Source organism: Phasianus colchicus, chromosome 6 (genome assembly GCF_987193195.1).
Source record: "Phasianus colchicus chromosome 6, bPhaCol1.hap1.1, whole genome shotgun sequence".
NCBI lineage: Eukaryota > Metazoa > Chordata > Aves > Galliformes > Phasianidae > Phasianus > Phasianus colchicus.
Window position 1 is genome coordinate 52,784,822 of NC_143441.1, and position 23,581 is coordinate 52,808,402.

General features: G+C 57.7%; 2 protein-coding genes across 3 annotated transcripts in view; both read right to left on the bottom strand.

Annotated features, from left to right (window-relative positions):
• Nucleotides 1-1,032: 1,032 nt before the first annotated feature.
• On the bottom strand, nt 1,033-7,129 carry CSPG5 (chondroitin sulfate proteoglycan 5). 2 transcript variants are annotated; one of them, XM_031608276.2, is made up of 5 exons: nt 6,975-7,129; nt 4,565-5,867; nt 3,531-3,719; nt 3,006-3,078; nt 1,033-1,423 (listed from the first exon to the last, which is right to left on the bottom strand). In XM_031608276.2, exons 1-5 carry the CDS (start codon nt 7,051-7,053, stop codon nt 1,268-1,270), a joined length of 1,800 nt encoding a protein of 599 aa, XP_031464136.2. In that variant the 5' UTR covers nt 7,054-7,129; the 3' UTR covers nt 1,033-1,267. The 2 variants fall into 2 exon arrangements, with proteins under 2 accessions (XP_031464136.2, XP_089999409.1); XM_090143283.1 differs by lacking the exon at nt 1,033-1,423 and adding an exon at nt 1,430-2,750.
• A 1,984-nt stretch (nt 7,130-9,113) lies between these two features.
• The window catches only part of SMARCC1 (SWI/SNF related BAF chromatin remodeling complex subunit C1), a 70,586-nt gene continuing 56,118 nt past the window's right edge, over nt 9,114-23,581 (bottom strand). Inside the window, exons 25-28 of the mRNA XM_090143287.1 lie at nt 22,861-22,995; nt 18,045-18,300; nt 11,683-11,856; nt 9,114-10,633 (exon numbers count right to left, since the gene is read on the bottom strand). Of these exons, the coding sequence (XP_089999413.1) occupies nt 10,548-10,633; nt 11,683-11,856; nt 18,045-18,300; nt 22,861-22,995 (651 nt within the window). The 3' untranslated portion in view covers nt 9,114-10,547. The remainder of the gene's footprint in view (nt 10,634-11,682; nt 11,857-18,044; nt 18,301-22,860; nt 22,996-23,581) is intronic.

A 23,581-nucleotide genomic window follows, 5' to 3' on the forward strand; every position in this document is an offset into this window, starting at 1 on the left:
GTGCCAGGGCTGCTCCCCTCCCCGCCAGCCAACCAAGCATTTCATTTAGTAGCCATCCCCCGCCCCACTGTATAAAGGCAATTTGAGGCTCTGTGTGTGAGAGGAGGCAAATTCCTCCGTGGAGCCATGAAATCGGACAGAGCCCGGGGCTGTCCCTGCATTGTGAGGACATCACCGCGCTCCTCCGTTCTCCAGTGAGTGCAGAGCTGACAGCAAGAGGGAAACTGAGGCACAACGAGGGATGCAGAGCCCCAAGTGAGATGGGGTTCTGGGGTATGAGATGGGGAGGGGAAGTTGGGGCTCCGTGAAGGAAATGGGGGTGCGTGATTAATTGCTTTGTTTCCTCTCTTCTGAGGTCCCATCAGTGCCACCAAAGGAATTTCCCAAAGTGAAGGCACTGCTGGGTGCTGCAGTGTGCATGGAAAATGGGATTCTCCGTGGGTCTGAGCTGCCTGGGGAGTGAGTTCCCACTGGGGACATAAGGCTGCCATCCCCTCCAGCATCCCGCAAGCAGGTGGGGACAGACAGTGGTGACACCACTGGCACTCAGGGCAGGGACTGAGAGCGTGCTGGGGGGTGATGACCCCACACCATGAGTCACATCTCACAGGGGGACCCTGTGCTGGGATGGGATGGGGATGGGATTGGGACAGGGATTGGAATGGGGACAGGCATGGGGAATAGGATGGCAGTGGGGACAGGTATTGGAATGGGGACGGAGATGGGTACAAGAATGGGGATGGGGACATGGATAGGGATTGGAATGAGGACAGGGATGGGACAAGGATGAGGAATGGGATGGGGATGGGAACAGAGATGGGTATGGGGTCAGAGCCCAGGCACTTGAACAGATGTCCCCACTGTTCCATGGCTCCAGTGGGACACACCTGGCAAGACTGGGGTGTACATGGGCCACACGGGGACAGGGAAGGGCCATCACCACCAGGTGACACTGAGCCATTTGGGGTGAGGCTGACAGACAGGGAGAGTGCAGGCACCGGCAAGAGGCTTAACTTAAAAAAAAAAAAAGGTTTTATTTCAAGATCTTCCATTTTTTTTGTTGTTGTTTTCACTCGTATTTCAAAAAAAGTGTTGAGGGGGTAAAAGTACAAAAAAAGTCAGTGGCGGAACAGCAAAGGTTTAGAAATCACAGCGCAGAACGGACCCAAGCAATAGACACAGAGCACAAAGCGAACACCCGACGACACGGCGCAGCCACGAATGGGACCCTCTGTACAAATGCCACCCAAATGTGTCTCCCCCCGCCCTACCCCAGGTTGTTGTGCAGGCAGGGCACCCCACAGCCCCCTGGCTCGCCCTTGCTGCCCTCCTCCGGCGCAGTGCTGAGGATGCTGAGCGGCTCCTCATCCTTCAGGCCAGGCTTCAGCGGGTCCTGCAGCTTGTGGGGTGCGCCGGGGTCATCCTGGGGGGAGAGGGAGACTCAGGGGGATGGCTGCGGTGGTGGTCCCCTTCTTGTGAGCACAGAACGGGACAGAGGGACCGTCTGAGCCCATCCTGCCATGGTCACATCTATACCAACCCAACCCAAAGCCAACCCAATGCAAAATAACCCAACGCAACACCAAGCCCAACTCAATCAAAGCCCAACCCAACCCAAAGCCAACCCAACGCAACGCAACGCCCAACTCAATCAAAGCCCAACTCAACCCAAAGCCAACCCAACGCAACACAAAGCCCAGCTCAACCCAAAGCCAACCCAACTCAATCCAAAGGCCAACCCAACGCAATGCAAAGGCCAACCCAACCCAAAGCCAACCCAGCTTAATCCAACCCAGCCTAAAGCCCAACCTGACCTCAAGCACCAGCAGGTATCGGACACTGCCCTCACTGTCCCCACTGTGAAAGCTCCCTTCCTTCCCTCTCAATCTGCCCTCCTGCATCTCCCAGCCCAATCACTGGTAAATTCTTTCTCCATCTTTGTTTAGGGTGTTGAGGATGCACCCAACATCACATCCAACACCACAACCTCACACCTCCTACAGGGGAATACATCCACCAGCACATGGATGGCACTGGGTCCCCACGGAGCACTCATGGCACGGGCAGAGGGCAGGCAATGGAGTCCACTGCGTTCCCAAGGTGCCCCCACGGTGTACCCATGGTGTCCCCATGCTGTCCCCATGGCGTCCAGCCTGGCACTGGAGCACCCTGAGCCCAGCTCACCATGTGCCACCACCACCCTGACTGGCTGCCACCCCGCTCTCCCCCTCCCACCCATGAGGTCTATCTGTGTTGCAGCCCCTCGTGCCAAGCAGTCGCCCCACACAGGAGTCCCATGTCTTGGTTTTATTGTGTCCCATTAGCGTCTGGCCGCCATCCCAGGTGGGTGTGCCACCAGTGGGACTTGTCCCCGTGTCACCCCCCTGTGCTTGGACATCTTGTCATAGAGTGTCCATAAAACAGGGAGTGGGTCTTCAGTCCCAAACCCCCTTCCTGGGGTGTCCCCATCGCTGTCCCCTCCAGAGTGGGGCTCCCAGGCACCAATGGGAACAAGCCCATGGCATACCAGTGGGGACAAAGGCATGGGGAATGATGGTCCCACTTGTGGGGAACAGTCCCAAATCCACTCCAGATCCAACCCACTTGTGGGGATTGGTCCCGAATCCACCCCGGGGCTGTGCCAAGGCTCCCGCTGGGTCACTTGCAGGCACTATGGTGCTAGAATTGCTCCAAACCAGGGGGAAATGTCTACAGGGCCGAGGTTAGAGGGCTCTATGCTGTGCTTCTCTCTGTGGCAATGCAAAAAGTGGGGGGCAGCTGCAGTGCTGCTCCCATAGTGCCCACCACACCCCAGAGAGCATCCCTAGCTCCAGTGTCACCCAGCAATGGCACTGGGTGGCACAGGTGGGACACCATGGGGACGTGGCACACCACAGCAACGTCACAGCCCCACGCCACCTTCAAACCCCCCAGCCCAAGGGGAGAGGGGCTGTGATAAGGGATGTGATAAGGGATGTGGGAAGGGATGTGGAAGGGATCCTTACGTTCGGGTGGGAGCCCTCGGCGATGGTGGACAGTGAGAAGTTGTCGTTGTGCAGCTCGGACGGAGTGCGGTATCTGCGGGGGGACACGGGGTGAGCGCTGCGCCCCACGGCTGCTCTGGGGTTTATTTTTGAGGAGGTCCTCATGCAGTGCAGGGGCAGGCAGGAGCCGAGGAGCCAGGCTCTGGCACAGGCTCCGCCGCTAATTACACTTGGCCCTGCCAAACGCTAATTAAGAGCTCGTTAGTGACCCATGGGAGCACTTTCTCCTTGCTTGGCTCTGGGAGGATACGAGGCAGCGGTTGCAGGGAGTGACCCCACTGCGCCCCAAGTGTCCCCACAGAGTGGTGTCCACAGTGGCAGATGTCACCTGCGTCCCCCAGACCCCCAGCCGTGCCCACCCAAAGGGCTGGGAGGATGAACCCACTGGAGCATGGTGACATTTCTGCTGTCCCCATGTTCCCGTCTGTCACCGGGCAGGGGGACACGATGACAGCACCCCGTCCCCCCCAGGGTCACCCCACTCACTTGGTCTTGCGCAGTTTGCTGTTCTCCGTCTTGAGCAGGTAGAGCTTCTTGGCAAAGAAGACAGTGAGCATGAAGAGCAGCAGCAGCACCAGCGCGGCCGAGCCCACGGCCACGCACAGCACCTGGAAGTCGGTGACAATGGCCTCGCAGCGCGTCCCCTTGTGCCACGTGTAGTCCTGTGTGTTGCACCTGAGAGGGGACATGGGGTCACGGTGTCACCCCCGGCACTGGGACCCACGGGGGACATCTGTGGGGGATTATGGCCGGCGGGGAAGGGATTAATGGGTGTCCCCACACAGGGGTGACCTCCCCCTGGCCCAGCAGTGGGGCTGCAGTGCCCCGACCCCATACATGGCACTGCAGAGACCCACGAGGACATCCCCGCTATGTCCCCATCACATCTCCGCATGCTGAGCCCTCCCCACTGCAATCCCGACGGGCGCTGCGGCCGCAGCCACATCCGCACAGCCCTGACCTAATTCCTGGAGGAAAGCCCCCGCCCGGGGGGGCACAGCCCACGCTGCGGCCCTGGGGACGTAACCCTGGCTATGGACCCTCCTGTGTTACTGCTGGGGCAGGGGGAAGCTGAGCATCACCCCTAATCCTGCACTCTCCTGTGGGTCAGAGCACACTGGGGACACCCCCATGTCCCCTGTGGGGATGCAACCATGGCTAGGGGACACCCACTGGGGCTGGGGGACATCCACCGGTCTTGGGGATGCCCAAAGGGAAAGTGGGGTGCCACTGGGGCTGTGGGACACCCAATAGGCTATGGGATACCCATGGTGCTATGATGCCCATGGGGACTATGGGCCCACGCCCATGCAGCTGTGGGACTCACTGGGCAACGTGAGACCCGTGGTGCTCTGTGATGATACCCATGGGGGCTATGGGACAGCCGTGGGACTATGGGACACCCGTGGGGTTGTGGGACCCATTGGACTATGGGACACCTGTGGTGCTATGTGATGATACCCACGGGTCTGTGGGCCATGACCCAGCACAACCCGTCCCCACGCTGGGGCTGTCCGTACCTGCAGAAGGCCCCATGGCTCTCCACCAGGTAGCACTGGCCGCCATTGTGGCAGTAGCTGGGGACGAGGTCGCAGACGGAGCGGCAGGAGCTGTTGTGCCGCACGTATCCGTTCCGGCACTCACTGCTGTTCTCCGGCACCGCACGCTCCCCGGGCCTCGGCCGCGCCATGGGGGTCCCCCCCGTGGGGCTGGGGGGCGGCGGGGCGCGGGGCGCGGCCGAGGCAGGCGGTCTGTAGCCATTCTCATCCTCCAGCCCGCCATCTTCCTCCTCCTCCTCCTCTTCGTCCTCCTCCAGCTCCTCCTCCTCCTCCTCATCCCCTTCGGCGTAGAAGGAGGTGGTGGGGTAGAAATCGGCTTCGTCAAAGGGCGTGAAGTCATCGTAGAGCTCGTGGAGGCCCCATGGCGTCGCCGCGCCGCCCGGCTCCCTCTGCGCCGCGCCGCCCGCCCCACGGCCACCCCCGGGGCCTTCGCCGCCATCGAACACATCGTAGTAGTCAACGTCGATGATCTCGGGCGGCTCTGCTGTGCCCGGGGCAGCACTGATGGGCTCCGGAGCGCCCAACCACGTGCGGTCCGTGCGGCCGCGGGCCCTCTGTGCTGGGACCGGGCTGGAGGAGGGCTGGGGGAGCTCCATGGACACCTCCAAATCTTCGGCCACGGGAAGAAGGTCGGGTTCGGTGCCTGGGCTCGGGCTGGGGCTGGGGAGGGCGACGTTGGGGTTGGAAAGACCAAGGTTGGGAGTGGGAATACCAAGGCTGGGGTCGGGGTTGGGAAGATCAAGATTTGGGTTGGGGTTGGGAATGGGATGGTCAAGGGTGGGCCCGGGACTGGGGAGACCGAGGCTGGGGTTGGGAAGACCGAGGTTGGGGTCAGGAAGACCAAGGTTAGGAAGGTCGAGGCTGAGGCTGGGGTTGGGAAGACCAAGGTTGGGCCCGGGGCTGGAGAGCCCAAGGCTGGGGGGGCCCGGTGTCAGCCCCTCTGTGGGCCCAACGCCGGCCCTGGTGGGCTGCTCGCCGCTGCCGACCTCCTCAGGGCTGCCCAGAGCCACCGCGCCGCCATCGCCGGGCCCAGTAATGCCGAGCCGGGGGTCCTGGGCTGCATCGGGCACAGGGGGCACAGAGCTGGCAGCCGCCTCTCCGCTGCACCCCATGCACCCCACTGTAGGGTCGGCGGTGGCCGGACCCCCCCCGGGCGGCTCCAGCTGCGGTCCCAATGGGTCGGTGCTGTTGATGGGGGCTCCATTCTGCAGGGGGCCCCCCCAGGCTCTGCCTGCGCTGCCGTTGCGGGGCGGCCACTCGGGCGCTGTGGGGCACAAGGACGGAGCGGTGTCACTCACGGCGTTTCCCCCCACACCCACGGGGGTGGCAGCACGGCTCTGTGACACCCCTGTTGCCAGGCGGCCCCGCAGGGCTCTGTGCGTGACAGTGGGGGTAAACCTACCCCCCCCCATGGGGATGCAGAGCGGCACATGGGATCCTGCCCCCCTGTACACATAATGGGATGCAGCCCCCCATACACACATATAATGGGATCCAATCCCCCATACACATGATGTGATCCGGCCCCTCCCCCCCCAATATATAATGGGATCCATCCCCTCCCCTGCAGCGGGATGCAGCCCCTCTGAGCAGCTGCTCCCAGCCCCTGCGGTGCCATCCGGCCCCTTGCAAAGGAATCCGGCTGCCCGCAGGGGGTCCAAACAACCCCTCCAAAAAATAAATGACGGGATCGCACACTGACACGCACAGCATTGGATCCCACCGCCCTGCACCGGGATCCAGCCCTGCAATGGGAGGATCACAGCTTCTGCACGGGGATCCAGCTGCGTGCCGGGGAATCCGCCCCCCCGCCCCATAACGAGATCCAGAGCCCCCCATATACACACGGAGCGGGATCCAGACCCCCCCGGACGGGACCCGGTCCCTGCGGCGGGATGCAGTCCGGTTCCGAGGGGGTTCATCCCCACGCCATGCTTCCAGCCCCCGCCCCACAGAATGGGATCCACTCCCTAACGTGGGACCGAGCCCCGTGCGGGGGGGGGGTCCGGCTGCGCGCACGGCGATCGAGGACCCCCCGTCCACAATGGGACGTGCCCCCCCCAGAACCCCGCAATGGGATCCAACCCCCACCCCCCGCGCGCGGAACGGGACCGAGCGCTCTGCAACGCGGATGTGGGGACCCACTGCGGCCCCGCACCGCCCCGCAGCCCCCCGCCCATCGCGGGACCCTCTTCCCCTCTCGCAGCGGTTTCCATCCGCCCCGTATCCCCATCATCACCCCGCAGCGCGTCCCATTCCCCGCACCGGGATTCACCCCCCCCTCCCCCGCAGGTGGCTCCGCCGCCGGGCCCGGCGCGGGGCAACGGGGCCGACTCCCCCCCGACCCCCCCTCCCCGCAGCCCCCACGTACCGGGCGCGGCGGGGCCGATCGCGCTCAGCGCCAGCAGCAGAGTGAGGGCGGCGCGGGGCGGCGGGGCCGGGGGGGCCATGGCGGCATCAGCGCCACCGCCACCGCCACCGCCGCACCGGACGGGACCGCCACCGCCGCGGCTCCGCCCGCCCCCCCCGCGCCTCCGCTCCGCCGCTCCCTCCGCTCCGCCGCGCTCCGGGGGGGCCGGGCCGGGCCGGGCGGGGGGCGGGGGGAGACGGCTCCGCCCGCGGGAGGGGCAGCGCCGCACCGGCAGCCCCCGGCACCGGGACACCCCCAGCGCCGGCAGCCCCGGCACCGCGAGTCCCGCATCACAGCCCCGTTCTCCGCGAGCCCCGCGCTGGGATCCCTCCCTTCCCGAGGGGACCCGGACCGCTCTCAGCCGCCCTCCTGGGGCGCGGGGCTCCCTGGGGGGGCTCCGAGCGGCCCCTGAGGACACCTCTGGGACGGGGGCGCGGCGTCCCCGAGGGCCGCAGCTGCGGGGCTGCGGGCAGCTGGAGGCCGGGTGGGCGCGGGGGGGCACGGGGGTGTCGTGGGTTTGGGGCACCGCGCACACGGGGACATCGTGAAAGTGGGGACGCCGCACGTGGGGACGTCGCGCAGATGGGGACCCTCCGGCTCACAGCGCGGCTTCATCCCCCCCAAACTCCTTCGGGCGGTGACATCGGTGATACCCGACCCCTCCCTCAGTGCCGACCCCGGGACCCGCAGCGTCCGCCCCACGGCCGCCTCGTTCCCCCGGGGCCGCCCCCGACGCAAAGGACGGACGGTGCGGGGTCGGGGCTGCGCGTCGGGGTCCCCATCCACCGCGCCCAACCCCTGCAGCGCGGGGCCGCGCTCCCTTCTCCCGGTGCTGGCCGCGCTCACCGCGCCGCGAACAAACCGCGCTCTGTGCCTCTCAAAGGGGTTTTGAAGGGGCTGCGCTGCTTAATATTCCCCGCACCTCCGGCCCGGAATGCGTCTCCAAGGGGACGGGGCGAGGGGCCGCGGGGGGAACGGTGCCAAAAGCCCTGCGATGGGGCGGCAGCGGTGCGCACCGCCTCGGGGTGCGGCCCATCCCGCAGCTCCCCGCTTATCAGAATCCTTATCGGCTGCGGGGAGCGATGGCTGCGGGGCGGCCCCGACGGAGGGCAGCGAAGCTCACAGCGGCCGCGCTCAGAGCGAGTGGGTCAGAACCGGAGGGTGGGCACACATTGCATCTCTGTGCCGGGGGAGGTCATGGAGCAGCTCCTGCTGGAAGCTGCGCTGTGGCACGTGGAGTCACAGACCATGGAATGGCCTGGGTTGCAAAGGAGCACAATGCTCATCCAGTTCCGACCCCCTGCTGTGTGCAGGTCACCAACCAGCAGCCCAGGCTGCCCAGAGCCACATCCAGGGATGGGGCATCCACAACCTCCTCGGGCAACCTGTGGCATGGCACAGCCAGCACGGCTTCCCCAAGGGCAGGGCCTGTCTGGCCAAACATGGCCTTCTGTGATGGTGTCACTGTGGCAGTGGATGAGGGAAGAGCTGCAGGTATCACCTCTCTGGATTTCAGTGAGGCCTTCGACACGGTCTCCCACAATGTCCTTCTCCCCATATGGGAAAGATGTGGATTTGATGGTGGGACCGTTCAGTGGATGAGGCGCTGCTGTGAGATGTACCACCACTCTGGTGGTCAGCAGCTCCGTGTCCGGATGGAGAGCAGTGACACTGGTGTCCCTCAGGGCTCAGTGCTGGGATCTGTGCTCTATCCCATCTCCAACAGTGACATCAGCAGTGCACTGAGTGCACCCTCAGCAGTGTGGGTGACACAGAGCTGTGCGATGCAATGGAAACACCTGAGGGATGGGATGCCATCAGAGGGACCTGGGCAGCCCAGCAGTGGGCACAGGAGAACCTCGGGGGGTTCAGCAAAGCCACACGTGAGGCTGCAGGATGCCCCATCCCTGCAGACACCCACAGTCGGGATGGGCTCTGAGCACTGATGGAGCTGTGGGTGTCTCTGTGCACTGCAGGGCGTGGGACCACACGGCCTTTTGGGGTCCCTTCCAACCCAAACCATTCTACCACAACCTGTACCAAAGCACGACCCGACACGGCGCAGTGCTGCAGCACACAGACTCCAAATGCAGCCCAAACTTTGTACAAAAACATTTGTTTTATTTCACAAAATCGGGTGGCTGTGTGGCTGCAGGAATAAAACCGGCCCTATACAGAGGATCAGATGAAAAAAGTCAGCACGTGGATTATTTATACAGAAACACAACAGTGTCGAGTTGGGGTACTCTGCGAGATCACTGCTAGTACAGTAAAAAATAGTCTCCATCTGGATCCTTTAGATTGAAGTTGATCACGCTAAAAACAACCTGAGGTTATTCTAAACGGTCTGAACCAGAACCCCCAGCTCACCCCAGCGCCCCCGCAGGGGAAGGGCCCATGGGAGGAGATCCCTGGCTGGAGGTGGGAGGCGGGGGCTCCCGGCCTGGCAGAGGGATGCATCATTCCTATGTGCTGGAAGCAACGCGACCGCAGATGGTTGGGAAGGTCAACCACTGGTGCTGAGTCGAGCACCTGAGTGCTCTCCAAAGCAGATCCGTGGCTGTGAACCCGGGGATGTGAGTGGTTCTGTGGGTTTGGGGCTGTGACCGACCCTCACCACCATCCTCCACCGCCGCCCTTCGGTGCTGTGAGCACGGAGATGTGGGGAGGGCAGCGTGGAGGGGATGCGCCCACAGCCCAACCCAACCCCCAACCCGACCCCCGACCCACCACTGCTTCCTATCTACTTTTTTTTTTTGTTCATTTTAAACATTAAAAAGCGTATGCTCCAAAAAGAGGGACTAAAAATGGCGTTTTTTATTCCTCGGTTGGCTACGGCACCAAACTACTCAGAGGGAACGTCCAACTACTGCCTCCAAAGGCAAAAGAAAGGTAAAAACTGGAGCAAGAAAACTCCTACCATTGAGTGGTTTCATTCCAATCGATTTGCTCCTGGCTTCATTCGCACCAGGCCCATATTTTTCCATTAGGGCAGCGATGCCACCCCAGGCCCCGCCGCCATCCTCAGCGACAGCCGCCTGCATGGCACGGCCCACATCCTGCACCCCGCTGTGCTGCCCACCCCAACCCCTGCTTTGGGATCCACTCTTGGTGCTTTGTTCTCTCCACCTGGGGAACCCAAAGCATTGGCTCAGAGGTGGGGGGGAGGCGTGGGGCATCCCAACGCTCAGCTGATGCATTCAGCGCACAGCTTTATCCCACTCTGCCCAGGAGAACCCAAAGATCAAAACACCAAGAGGGGATAAAACCAGAGCTGGGGGCACCGGGAGCAAGCAGAGCACAGCAGGGACCTCAAACCCGGGGACAGTGGTGGCATCTCCGATGGGCAACGTCCCAAAGGGGCGCCAAGGACTGCCAGGCTACAGTGGGGAGCGGGGAAAGGGACTGTGTGTGAATGTGCCCATCTGTGGGTGTGTGCACACAACGGGGGGCGAAACCTCCGGGGTAGAGGAGAGTAATGGAGTTCTTTTGGTCACCACTGTGTTGCTGTAGAAGTTCCTTCTCTCGGGATGCTTACGGGGCGGCCGCGGCCGGCGGGGCTCCTGCTGGAGGGGGGGTCACCCCTTCTGCGGGCGGAGGCGGCTGCACAGCGGGGGGATCTGTGGGGACAGCAGGCAGAACAGTGAGGGCACGAGCAGGAAAGCTGGAACGATCCCCTGTCCTCCCCTCCCGCCGCAGCACAGCTGCGCTCCACCTCTGAGCAGTGGGTGGGGGATGCAGCACAGGAGATGCTAATGGGACATGACAAAGTTGGGTAGCAGGGGAGGAAAAAGAAAACCAGAGTAAAGAGCTGCAGGAATACAAGCTGACACAAAGGCATTCCCGTGGTGGAGGCCCAGAGAAATGGAAGGAGAACTGAGGGGAGCACCAGGGAACAGAGAGCAAACAGCAGCCACACAAACAGCACTCAGTGCTCATGGCTGACAGCACTGAGGCAGTGCTCCCTGCAGTGAGAGCCCAAATGGGGCAGATGGCCCCAGTTCTTTATGGGAGAGGTACTGAGGGCAACTATAGCCCCCCTGTGCTCGTGAATCTCTGTGTGCACAGCATCACAGAATGCCTTGGGTTGGAAGGGACCTCAAGGATCATGAATCTCCAACCCCCACCAATGCAGGGCCACCAACCTCCACATTTCACAGCAGCCCAGGCTGCCCAGGGCCCCATCCAACCTGGCCTTCAACACCTCAGGGATGGACGGGGCATCCACAGCCTCTGGGCAGCTGTTCCAGCACCTCACCACTCTCACAGCAAACAACTTCCCCCTCACATCCAGCTGAAATCCGCCCTCCCTCAACTTCAAACCATTTCCCCTTGTCCTGCTGTTATCTCCCCTTCCCAAGAGCTGACTCCCCTCCTGTCTGTAGGCTCCCTTGAGGTGCTGAAGGCTGCAATGATTCACCCTGCAGCTTCTCTTCTCCATGCTGAACAAGCCCAGCTCCCTCAGCCTGTCTTTGTAGTGGAGGTGCTGCAGCCCCTGATCATCTTTGTGGCTCCTCTGCACCCTCTCCAACAGCTCCCTGTCTTTCTTGTACTGGGGCCCCAGACCTGGACGCAGTGCTGCAGATGGGGCCCTATGAGGGCAGAGCAGAGAGGTGAGCACTCAGAGCCCCAAGCACTGGGTGCAGGCCCGCACACCAGAAGCACTTACACATGCCATTGGGTGCTGCCATAGGGACGCGGGGCCCCATGAGGCCACCAGCCATGGGTGCCATGCCGGGTGGAGCGGCAGCGCCTGCGGGGTGAAGGTTGGCCGACACTCCTGGCAGCATCCGGCCCGGCATGGGCTGTGTGGGCAGCAAGGAGCCAGGCCCAGGCATCTGACCTGTGGGAGGAGAAGGCACAGTGAGACATGGGGAGCTGTGAGCAGTTAGTATCCATCTATGCAAAGGGAAATCATAGAGTCACAGAATGGCCTGGGTTGCAAAGGAGCACAGTGCTCATCCAGTTCCAACCCCCTGCTGTGTGCAGGTCACCAACCAGCAGCCCAGGCTGCCCAGAGCCACATCCAGCCTGGCCTTGGATGCCTGCAGGGATGGGGCATCCACAGCCTCCTTGGGCAACCTGTTCCAGTGCCTCACCACCCTCTGGCTGAAAAACTTCCTCCTCATATCTAGCCATGAACTGCTCTACAGTAACGAGAGCAGCCATTCTGCCTCCTGGCTTAACCTAATGGGAGTAATGAAATCACTGAGTTAATTATTGCACTGCGGAGGTATTTCCACTACTAAAAGAACACTGATGTGACGGAGGGATTGGAAACATCCCACCAGCTCTTAAGGGACCTCCATGTCACAGCAGCACACAAACTGCTGTCATCACACAGCTCTGGACACACACATTGCAGACCGCTGCTGTAAAACCTCATCTGGAGACATCATTTTGCACGATCCAATTACATTCACTTTTGCACACATCCACAAAGGTTCGGTATTTCATGAGCAAAGCAGCAGTGGGCCCCAGGGCTGACTTTGGAAATGCCCATCCCACCCCACACCCCAAGCAGTGATGTGAAATGAAGCCCTGTGACAGAGCCCTGCAATAGGGAGGGCCCTGAGAGCACACACTGCACACACACACACTGCACACTGCACACACACACACTGCACACACACACACTGCACACACACACTGCACACACACACTGCACACACTGCACGCACACACTGCACACACACACTGCACACACACACACTGCACACACACACTGCACACACACACACTGCACACACACACTGCACACACACACACTGCACACACACACTGCACACACTGCACACACACACTCTGCACACACACACTGCACCCCAAGCCAGCAGTGCCAGCTCCATGCTGGATTGAGTTGATATGCTGGCACAGCACTACTGACTCTTAACTCAGGTCTGGCTTCAGAACAGCTCTAAGGAAGGTTGTACCGATGCTTCCACTTCCTGGAATAATTCCTGGATAATTAAAATAGGAGAAAACCTGTTCCAGATGCTGGGTGCCTCTGCTGAGCACTCGGATCTCCCCAGCCCAGCCACAGCAATGCATGGCTGCTCCTGGAGCCTCAGCCCACAGGCACAGAGCTGCTCTTGGAGGCACTGTCTTTACAGAAACATGAGGCAGGAGCCCAGGATGAGGTTCCAAGCTTCCAGGGATCCTTAACTCCTCCAGTTAATGAGAAGAAAGGGGCCTTATGCCCAGCTGAAACCTCGTGTGTTCCAGGAATGGGACCACAAGTCCTCCCCTGGCATCTCTTGTTGTGGAACTTCTGCCATCCCGCGCCTCCAGCCTGGCTCAGCCCTCCTGAATGGCAGCCCTGCCTTCAAGCACGTCAACAAATAATGCTCAGATAACCCATGGAAGCAGATGTGGCAGGAATTTGCTGCCAAAAGCATCAGTGCTGGTCCAGCTTGCCCTGCGTGGAGCAGTGGGCAGCAGGGCACAGCCAAGGCTCTCCCCACGCTCATGGAACTGTTGTCTGGGAACACATGGAGCTCAACCACACCTCACATGAGCTCTGAAGCTCCACTGAGATCTTAAAATGTTGTTTCTTCACCCACTCCAACAGCATCAGTGCCCCACATCTGGTGCCAATGCCCACCCAGCAAACAGAGGAAGCTCTCCACCTTCTTCTCTCTAGAAGGTATAAAATTAAGCAGCACCGAAAGCCAAAGAGGTTCTGTGTGAGCCCCTCTGATGGGATAGGGGACAATTCTGCCTTACAGTCAGCACTGGGTACCCAAAGGGCAACGGTCATCATGTACAGAGCCCCAAAATGCTGAAGCTGAGTGGTAACCAAGCAGCACCCAGCCAACCCAGGGGGAAATCACCATCACCACTGCAGCAACGGCACGGTGCAGTTCATAGAGATGGCATGCTTCTTCATCTCATTTCACTGGAGATAGTGCTCCAAGACAGCAGCTCAAGCGTAAAACATGGAAGTGTGACCTACATAAGGGGGAGAGCTGAAAAAGCAGCAGACACAGGGAGAGAGAAAGCCATGAGGTTCAACAGAACGCAGCTTAGCAGAGGGGAAGGACAATTCCTTCACACGTTTCAGATTGGGGACATTTTCCAATGCATGCTTCACACTGCTCCACTGTTAACAAGGCTGTGGCTCCAAGGTGCAGTGAAGCTCACCAGGAACATGAATCTCCAAAGTCTTGATGCCAATTAGGTGAGCCTCTATCTGTTAAACGAGCCATGTAAAGGGGGCTGCAGTGCTGAACACTGAGCAGCTTTGTGGGAGAAACTGAAAGATCCCAAAGTCCAACCCTAACCTCCACTCCTTTCCCTGGACACACTGCATGGCCTCCATCAGGTGCCCAGCACTGAGCACACTCTGCAGCAGGCGACCCCCAGCTGAGAACTGTGAATAATTAAGCATGCTAATTCACTTAGCATCACATCTCTGGAGAAAGGCACAATTTCCACTTCACTTGCACGCCATGTTTCTGTCACTCCTCTCCAGCGTAACTCACTTGGTGCTGATGGGTCACACACTACCCCCATCCATGGTCACTGCTGCACCTCTGTGATTGTGCACACCCGGTATAAGAAGCCAGATGCACCATCCCAGCCAGGACAGCCCTTGTGCACAACACCAAGTAACCTTCCAGCCACAGAACCACAGAACACAGTGGGTTGGAAGGGTCCCTCAAGATCCCAGAACCACAGAATGATGGGGTGGGATGGGTTGGACGGGTCCTTCAAGATCCCAGAGCCATAGAGTGGCTGGGCTGGAAGGAACCCCAAGCCCCCAGCTCCTCCCCTGCCCCCCAGCTCAGGCTGCCCAGGGCCCAGCCATGACCTTGGGCACCTCCAGGGATGGGGCACCCACAGCTCAGAGCAGTGCCAGCATCTCTCCACCTCTGGGTAGAGTTTCCTCCTCACATCCCACCTAAATCTCCTTCTTTTAGCTTAAAGCTGTTCCCCCTTGTCCTGTCATTATCTGCCTGTGCAAAAAGTCACTCTCCCTCCCACTTATAAGCTCCCTTTATGTACTGGAAGGGCCACAAGGTGGTCACCTCAGAGCCTCGTCTCCTCCAGTTTGAACACAATCAGCTCCCAGCTCTCCTTTGCAGAGCTGCTCCGATCCTCTGAGCATCCTGATGTCCTCCTCCTGACCCTCTCCATGCCTTTCCTGTGCTGAAATATTAACACACCTTCAATAATGCATCCCTGGGAGGAGCTGGGAGCTGCCCACACCTACAGGAACTCTGCAGCCATGAAGCAGGATGGTGTGAGTCGGGAAGAAGGCAGCAGCCAGCATCCCATGTGGCACCCAAAGCAACCTGCAGGGTCCTCCTGCACACCCTGCTCCTGTGTGACACAGCCAATGGAGAGCTCTCAGCCCACCTGCCCCAATCTCCTGCTACAGCTCACAAGCCCAGAATCATGCATGAATGCTGCACCACCAGCACCACGTGTACACAGCACTGCTGGGCACCCCATGGACAACCAGATGTGCACAAAGAGAAGTCAGCCACGTGCTCCTATGACACGACCAGCTGCAAGGCCAGAAACAGAAAAACTGGGCAAGTTTGTTTTTGAGCCCAGCCTGCTTCTGCCTCAAACCCAGGCATGCTGTAAGCAGCAGCTTTCCCTCCTTCTGTCTATAAATGCCTCTCAGATCTTTCTTCTGCTTTGTTTCCTGCCATCTCTTCAGCTTCTGTCAATCACTGTAAAGACATTCGACTTTGCATTTTGCTCACAGGCTGATGAATCAACAGCTCCACTTTTCACCACCCTTAAGGCCAGCAGCTTGCCTGGTGACAGCCATGAGACTCAAAGGAGAGCCAAACCCACACCAGCATCCTACCTACCTACCTGCTGACACCAACGAGACCCAAAGCTGAGACCCAAAGCTGAGACCCAAACCCATGCCAGCATCCTGCCTGGTGCCCCCAGTGAGACTCAAAGTTGAGCCCCAACTCCTAATCAATGCATTAAACTATTTTACTGCTCACTTGCCAAGATTTACACAAATAAACACATCACAGTCACCCCAGGAAAGCATAAGGGAGGAAGATACACACACTGTGATAGCAGCTCTGTTGTTTTACCACAGACAGAACACGAGCAATCTGATGTGATGGAGCTGATTATTTTTTCCTAATGCATGCAGCCCATGGGCTGTGTGTGTGTGTGTGTGTGTGTGTGTGTGTGAGTGTGTGTGTGTGTGAGTGTGTGTGTGTGTGTGTGTGTGCGTGCAGAACACAGCTGCTGAGTGCCTGAGGGTTCCAGCAGGACTGCTGCAGATCATGGCTGCGTGTGCACCATCTGCACAGCACAACCACACTGTGATGCTCTGATGGTGAGGAAGGAAAGCTGAACAGTGGAAAACTCAAAGTACCCAAACAGAAAGCCAGGAGAGCTTCTGGGTCACCATATCTGCAGACTGCAGGGTCCCTCCTATGGCACAACCCCAGCCTGGCTCAGCACACAAGAGCTGAGCTCACTGGAGCGAGCTGTGAACTCCCTGGTTTGCTCTCCTTGCCCCACTCCTGCACAATGCTCCACCATCACCCAACAGGAGGGGGGGTCAATCTACTGACCAACTTTAATCGGATTGGAAAGAGAGGTGTGCTCAGTAATTAGCAGCACTGCACTCCCTGTAATGCACACTGAAGGGATTGCTGGAGACATGGAGGGCCTGGATGACTCTGGTGGGGCTGAAGTAATAAGGCATGATGTGAACTGAGGATGCAAGTATATTAGAAACAAAGCTTTATTAGCCCCCTAATGAATGCAACAAAGCACGTTATCTTGTCATGCTTCCAGTCTCAATAGCAGCCTGTAAGACTGGTCTGATGGCACACTGTATGGCCCCCTCCTACAAACCACTTTCAATTTGCCCCTTCTCCACTGCACAGAACGGTTCTTCGTTGCACTAAATGAACAAACTAAGTAATCAATACGGCATAAAAAAAGACCAACCAGGCTACAACATCACTCCAATCCAAACCAGAGCCTATTTTATCACAAAACCATAAGGAAGATGTTTAATTAATAACCCACCGGTCATCTTTTAGAATGCTTTTGGTCCAGCAGCTGAGAACTGACAGAAGCTGTGCTCCCTCCCTGCCACCCAACCAGGTTCAGACGTTCCAGGTGGTTTTTTTTCGCTTGAAATGATTTCAGCAGCACTCAGCAGGCACAGCAAAGCCTTCCTTTCTAATTCCCATAAGCTCCTTCCCAGCACAAGTACAACACTGGACAGTCCCAATCCCTTTTCACAGTAAATGGTTTTAAGGTAGAACTGCATTAATAAAGGTAAAACTTAGCAGCTTTGTTTCTTAGAAGCAGAGCTACCTGTCCTGCAGTGAAGCACATGTAGTTTGGAATAAATGGCAGGAATGCTGCTTCCCAAGCTGGTCCTGCACCATCACTTGGCCTCTCTGCTTCCCCACCCCTCAATGTTAGGAATATCTTCATCCCAAAGACATCCAAACCTCCATGGGACAACCCCAGCAACCTGCCCTGCTGCTGTGCTTCCAGCCACTCCTCCGACCAACACAGCTCTGTGATTCCCAGCTGACAGCAGCACAGCCACGGGGCAGGAGCTGGGAGCCCTGAGCAAGGCGTGGAGCACAGCACAGTCACACCTCCTGCCATGGAGAAGTGCCTCAGGAGCTTCCTGCTCTGCTCCTCAGCTCGTGTCCTTCCCCTTAAGCTTTTATCCGATCAGACAGGTCATGAACTGGAGAAAATCAGAGCGAATGATTGCTGTTGAAGGAGCAGAGATTGCCTGGCATGAAAAAGTCTAAGGAAATACAAACAGGCTGAAAGACATTTGGAAATGACACTCGGTGGCAGCTTCAGTTTTACCTCCTTTGTTTTTTCCACTCAGAGCTTTGGAAAAAGCCCACGGCTCAGCCAGGCAGCGCCCATCACTCCCCGGGAGCACGGCATGGGCTCCTATGGAACTGTGTGTGTTTCATCCGTCCTGACACCGCCTGACAGCGGGAAGGGAGACCTCCCCCTCTCCCTTCCCTCTCTCATGGGTGGCGACGCTTGGATCCTTACCTGGCTGGGGGGGGTGGGGCGGAGGCATCTGGTGGTGCATCATAGGGTACGGCGGGGGCTGCTGGTGGGGCAGGAGGCCCTGGTGAGCTGCTGTGCCCAGCGGGTTCAGCCCGGGCCCGGAGTGCTGGTGTGGCTGCTGGGAATTCTGGCTGTGCTGCTGCTCCATTTGCTGCCGGGCGCGGAGCTCAGCGTATTTCAGCTGCTCCATGTGGAAGTTCTGGCGCTCCGTCAGCAGCTGCTGCCTCTGCTGCTCTAACTGGGGGCAGAAACACAAAGGGAACGGGTCAGAACTGCAAACTGACAGCGTTTCATTGGGCACCTGGAGCAGAAACACACCTGTCCTGTGTGCAGCGGTGGGCACACGCCATCTCCCAGCTGCACCCAATGAACTCACCTCATTTCATCCTAAAGACTCTTGCAGTACCACAATTAGCACACTACTTGGTAATAAATTGGACAGAGCATTCAGCATTGGTGCAATTCTAGCAGAAACCGTGCAGCTCTATGAGGAAAGGTTGAGGGAACTGGGATGGTTCAGCTTGGAGAAGAGAAGGCTGCAGGGAGACCTCAGTGTGGCCTTCAGTACTTGAAGGGAGCAGATAAACAGGAGGGGGAACGGCTGTTTGTGAGGGTGGATGGTGAGAGGACAAGGGGGAATGGTTTTAAAGTGAGACAGGGGAGGTTTGGGTTGGATATGAGGAGGAAGTTTTTCCACCAGAGGGTGGTGAGGCACTGGAACAGGTTGCCCAAGGAGGCTGTGGATGCCCCATCCCTGCAGGCATCCAAGGCCAGGCTGGATGTGGCTCTGGGCAGCCTGGGCTGCTGGTTGGTGACCTGCACACAGCAGGGGTTGGAACTGGATGAGCACTGTGCTCCTTTGCAAGGACCACAGGCCATTCTATGACTCTTAATTAAGAATCATAATGCATTTCTATGACTGTTAAGAAACCAGCCCTATGTCTGCTACTCATGTGCCAGGTTTGGAGGGGTGCTGAAGCTGCACTCTGTGACCGATGTGGGCAGCGTTGCCGAGGAGCTGCACATTTCAGGGATGCCCTCCAGGAATCCCAGAGCCCCCCATGCTTTGTGCTGCCCGTGTGAGTGCTGACAAAACACGGATGAGAACCAAATTCCACTACAGAGCATGCATTCAGCAGCAGAACCAGATGGGGACAGAGCTGATGAATAATGCATCCTGCTGGTCAGGGGCTGTTTGTCAGAGCACAAGGACCACAATGTGATTCTTCATGCTGCCATGAGCCCTTTGTCCTTGCCCAATGGGACAGGTTAGGGGGAGGAACTGGATGAAATGAGGAGACACAGACACCAATGGTGTAATGGTGCATGTATGGCAACAGAGTCGGTAGGTGGCAGGAGGTTCAGAAAGGAGCTGCTGCAAGTGACCTGAAGCTCAAAGCACTGCTAACCCACACTTGTTGTGTTCACTTACTCTGCTGCTGTGCTCTCTCCATGGCACCCTACCGTGTCGTGGTTTGTGAGAAAAGATGGTTGGACAGAGGAAAAAGGTTCCTACATACAAGTTATGATGCAGGCTTGTGCTGAAACCATGCAGAGCCCAGTCAGACACTTCTGTGTTAGGCTCCTCATAGAACCACAGAATGCCTTGGGTTGGAAGGGACCTCAAGGATCACGAAGCTCCAACCCCCCACCAATGCAGGGCCACCAACCTCCACATTTCACAGCAGCCCAGGCTGCCCAGGGCCCCATCCAACCTGGCCTTCAACACCTGCACGGATGGACGGGGCATCCACAGCCTCTCTGGGCAGCTGTTCCAGCACCTCACCACTCTCACAGCAAACAACTTCCCCCTCACATCCAACTGAAATCTGCCCTCCCTCAACTTCCAACCATTTCCCCTTGTCCTGCTGTTATCTCCCCTTCCCAAGAGCTGACTCCCCTCCTGTCTGTAGGCTCCCTTGAGGTGCTGAAGGCTGCAATGATTCACCCCACAGCCTTCTGTTCTCCACGCTGAACAAGCCCAGCTCCCTCAGCCTGTCTTTGTAGTGGAGGTGCTGCAGCCCCTGATCATCTTTGTGGCTCCTCTGCACCCTCTCCAACAGCTCCCTGTCTTTCTTGTACTGGGGGCCCCAGACCTGGATGCAGTGCTGCAGTTTGGGCCCTATGAGGGCAGAGCAGAGAGGGACAATCACCTCCCTGTCCCTGCTGGCCACCCCTCTGCTGATGGAGCCCAGGATACCATTGGCCTTCCAAGCTGCAAGAGCACACTGCTGGCTCATGGTCAGTTTTTCATCCACCAGGACCTCCAGGTCCTTCCTGCACCCGTGGCCATGAGCTTAGCACAGGACTGCAGACAACCAGTGGAAGACCAGAGCAGAATAAAGGCAACTGGTACCAGCACACTTCCCAGTGGGAAAGCCCCAGCAGTCTGCTTCTGTGTGCTGCAGGACCTGCAGGAGCAAAGCAGGGCGGCCCAGCAGGACGAGCACACACAGCTCAGCCCACCCATGACCCCCTTCCTTACACCTCACATTCAGGCACACAGCCACGGGCACAACTCTCCCCACAGCCCTCAGGTTTGTGGCAACACATTTCGGTGCTGCTGCAAAGTGATTCACCATTAGAGGCACTCTTACAACCACTCTGTATATATATGTGCTCATACAACAGTCTGTACGACAATTCCTTCTTCAGAAAATAACTCCTCCCTATACAGAAATGGTAAAGAAAAGCATTCGTGTGTGATGATAAATTCTGGGCCAACGAGGCTCCCTCCAACAGGATCCCCATTGCACACAATCAGAGTTGGCAGCACTGAAATTGCTTCAGCTTAAACACTGAGTCAATTTGTTTTGCCCATCACCTTCCACAGCGCAGTCTGCAGCACACATTTCTTCCAACACTTATCTTTGCTGTAACACAGCAGCAAATAAGGGCATCTGCACAGCGTGCAACAGCACTAAGGGCTTTTTGCTTTAATTGTTCCACCCAATATCCACAGTGACAGGTGAAAAGACCACATTTAGCTGCCAGAAAGCCAAGGAGGAAAAAATCTGTATGCACGTTTTTAAGAAGGGAAATGTCACATGCCTGAAAGTGGAAAAACCCTGTCACTAATAGAACATATCCCCAAATAAAGCTAGGGAGAACCTTTTCAGAATAGTTAGGTCCATTTCCAGCACTGCCAATCAGTGTCGGGGCAGACACTGCACTGAGGTGGTGGAGGATGCTGAGCAATCCAGCCAATCCTGCTGACATTCTGCTGCAACAAAAGACCACAGCTTGTCAAACCCCATCAGTGTGATTAATGCCACAGCCAGGATGTAAATTCCATTAAACTCACATGGCAGGGCAAACGTGACAACTCCTAGAATGACCAGTCAATATCTTCAGCACATCTAGAGCAATTGCCTATTGGCAGAACTGCAAGGTAAGAGAGAATAACACACACATGGACTGCTGCCTGGTTACAGTTTTGGGTCAGCTCTGTAATAGCTGGAGAGGAACTGCTCCAGCAAAAGCCCATGGAACTATAATGGGAAGGAAGGTGTGCAGTCACAGAATAAATCATAGAATGGCCTGGGTTGCAAAGGACCACGATGCTTATCTCATTCCAACCCCCTGCTGTGTGCAGGTCGCCAACCAGCAGACCAGGCTGCCCAGAGCCACATCCAGCCTGGCCTTGAATGCCTGCAGGGATGGGGCATCCACCAGTCAGACCCTGCCAGGCACAGCCAGCATCTTCTCCTGTTGTACCCTGACTTTAGGAGATGCAGGTACCCATGAGCCATCCCCAGCAGTGTTACTATCACCAATCCCAGCCTGGGCTGCACCAGTCACTCCCAATGGTGCTGCCATTCCCAGCTGGCCCCACCTCACCATCCACCAGACTGAAGACAAGTCAGCAATGCTTTGCTTTCTTGCCCAGCTCCTCCAGTTCCACCTCACTGCCAGATGTACCCAAAGGGAATGTATAAACAGGAGGGGGAACGGCTGTTTGTGGGCGTGGATGGTGAGAGGACAAGGGGGAATGGTTTTAAAGTGAGACAGGGGAGGTTTGGGTTGGATATGAGGAGGAAGTTTTTCACCCAGAGGGTGGTGAGGCACTGGAACAGGTTGCCCAAGGAGGCTGTGGATGCCCCATCCCTGCAGGCATTCAAGGCCAGGCTGGATGTGGCTCTGGGCAGCCTGGGCTGCTGGCTGGTGACCCTGCACACAGCAGGGGGTTGGAAATGGATGAGTCCTTTGCAACCCAGGCCATTCTGTGATTCTATGACACATCCATGGTTGCTACCAGCAGTCCCCTCTTCTCATCTGATATCACTGCTTCCCTGTGCTGCCTTCCCCTGCTCACACAAATCCCTGCCTACAACAAGCAGCTGGATGGCACCTCACCTGGAGGATTCTTCCCAGGATATCCTCCAAAAACAGGAGGTGCACACTTAAAACCAAACCTCCAGAGCAGGTCAGGAAGAGAAGGCAGACAGCACTGGCTCCCCACCCCTCTGGGGAAGCCAGGTGCCCAACACTGCATTCTCTTTCCAGAAAGCTGCTGTGCTTATGTCAGTTATCAGCCAGGTCACAAGGCCTGCACAAAGCTCACATGGCACAAGTAACAATTAGGAAACAAATCTATGATGTCCCCAGTTTGCTGCTTATGGTAAAGGGAAGATTCTGCACAACGGGGAGGGCTCAAACAGCACAGCACAGGGGAACAGCAAATTCCAGCTGGGGTAGAAATTGCTGCACAACAGGGAGCAAAGCTGCAGCTGCTGTCAGCACACATGAAGTCTTGGTAGTACTGAGCCCCATCTCAGATCAGCATCCCAGTACTTACTGCCTCTTTCTCTCGGTCCATAATGGTTTCCAGCTCCTCGAAATGGCGAAGCTTTATCTCCAGCTTCTTCATCTGCGTTTCCACCAGGAGAGCAACCAGGGACTTGATTTTCCTTTCCTCCACTGCTGCTAGGTGCTGAGAATAAAACACAGAGCTTTGCTTTACATGCATTTCATGGTTACCAGCCACACCTGCAGCTAGCTGTAGCCATTCTGTTCTGTGTCTGGACAGAAATCAGGACACCAGATTATCAACTTTATGCTCAGAATCAGAAGCCCTCAGAATACTACCAAGCTTTTAAATAGGTGTCTGGTTGTAACACAGACAGCACTGTGGCTGCTCATTATTCATTAGCAATCCAACGTTCTGGACAGAGCGTGCCCAGGGGAGATGCAAATAGGGGAGCACCTCACTATAAAACCACACAACCTCTTGCTGCAGCAGTTCAGCCCCAGGAGGAGCAGATTCTGTCTACGAAAAGAAATTCAAAACAGTCCCATCCAGTTTCTTTTTATAACCAGGCTTGCAAAGCTGTGTGTAGACAGTGCCAAACAGAACAGGCAGGAGAATGCACACAGACACACAGACACCTGACATGGGATACACAGAGCTTCACACATGGCATGAGACAGCCCATGTAATGCTGCACATCTCCAGGTGGGAGAGGCACACGGACTCACAATGCCTTCCACCAGCTCTCATTAATAGCTTACAGCTCCAA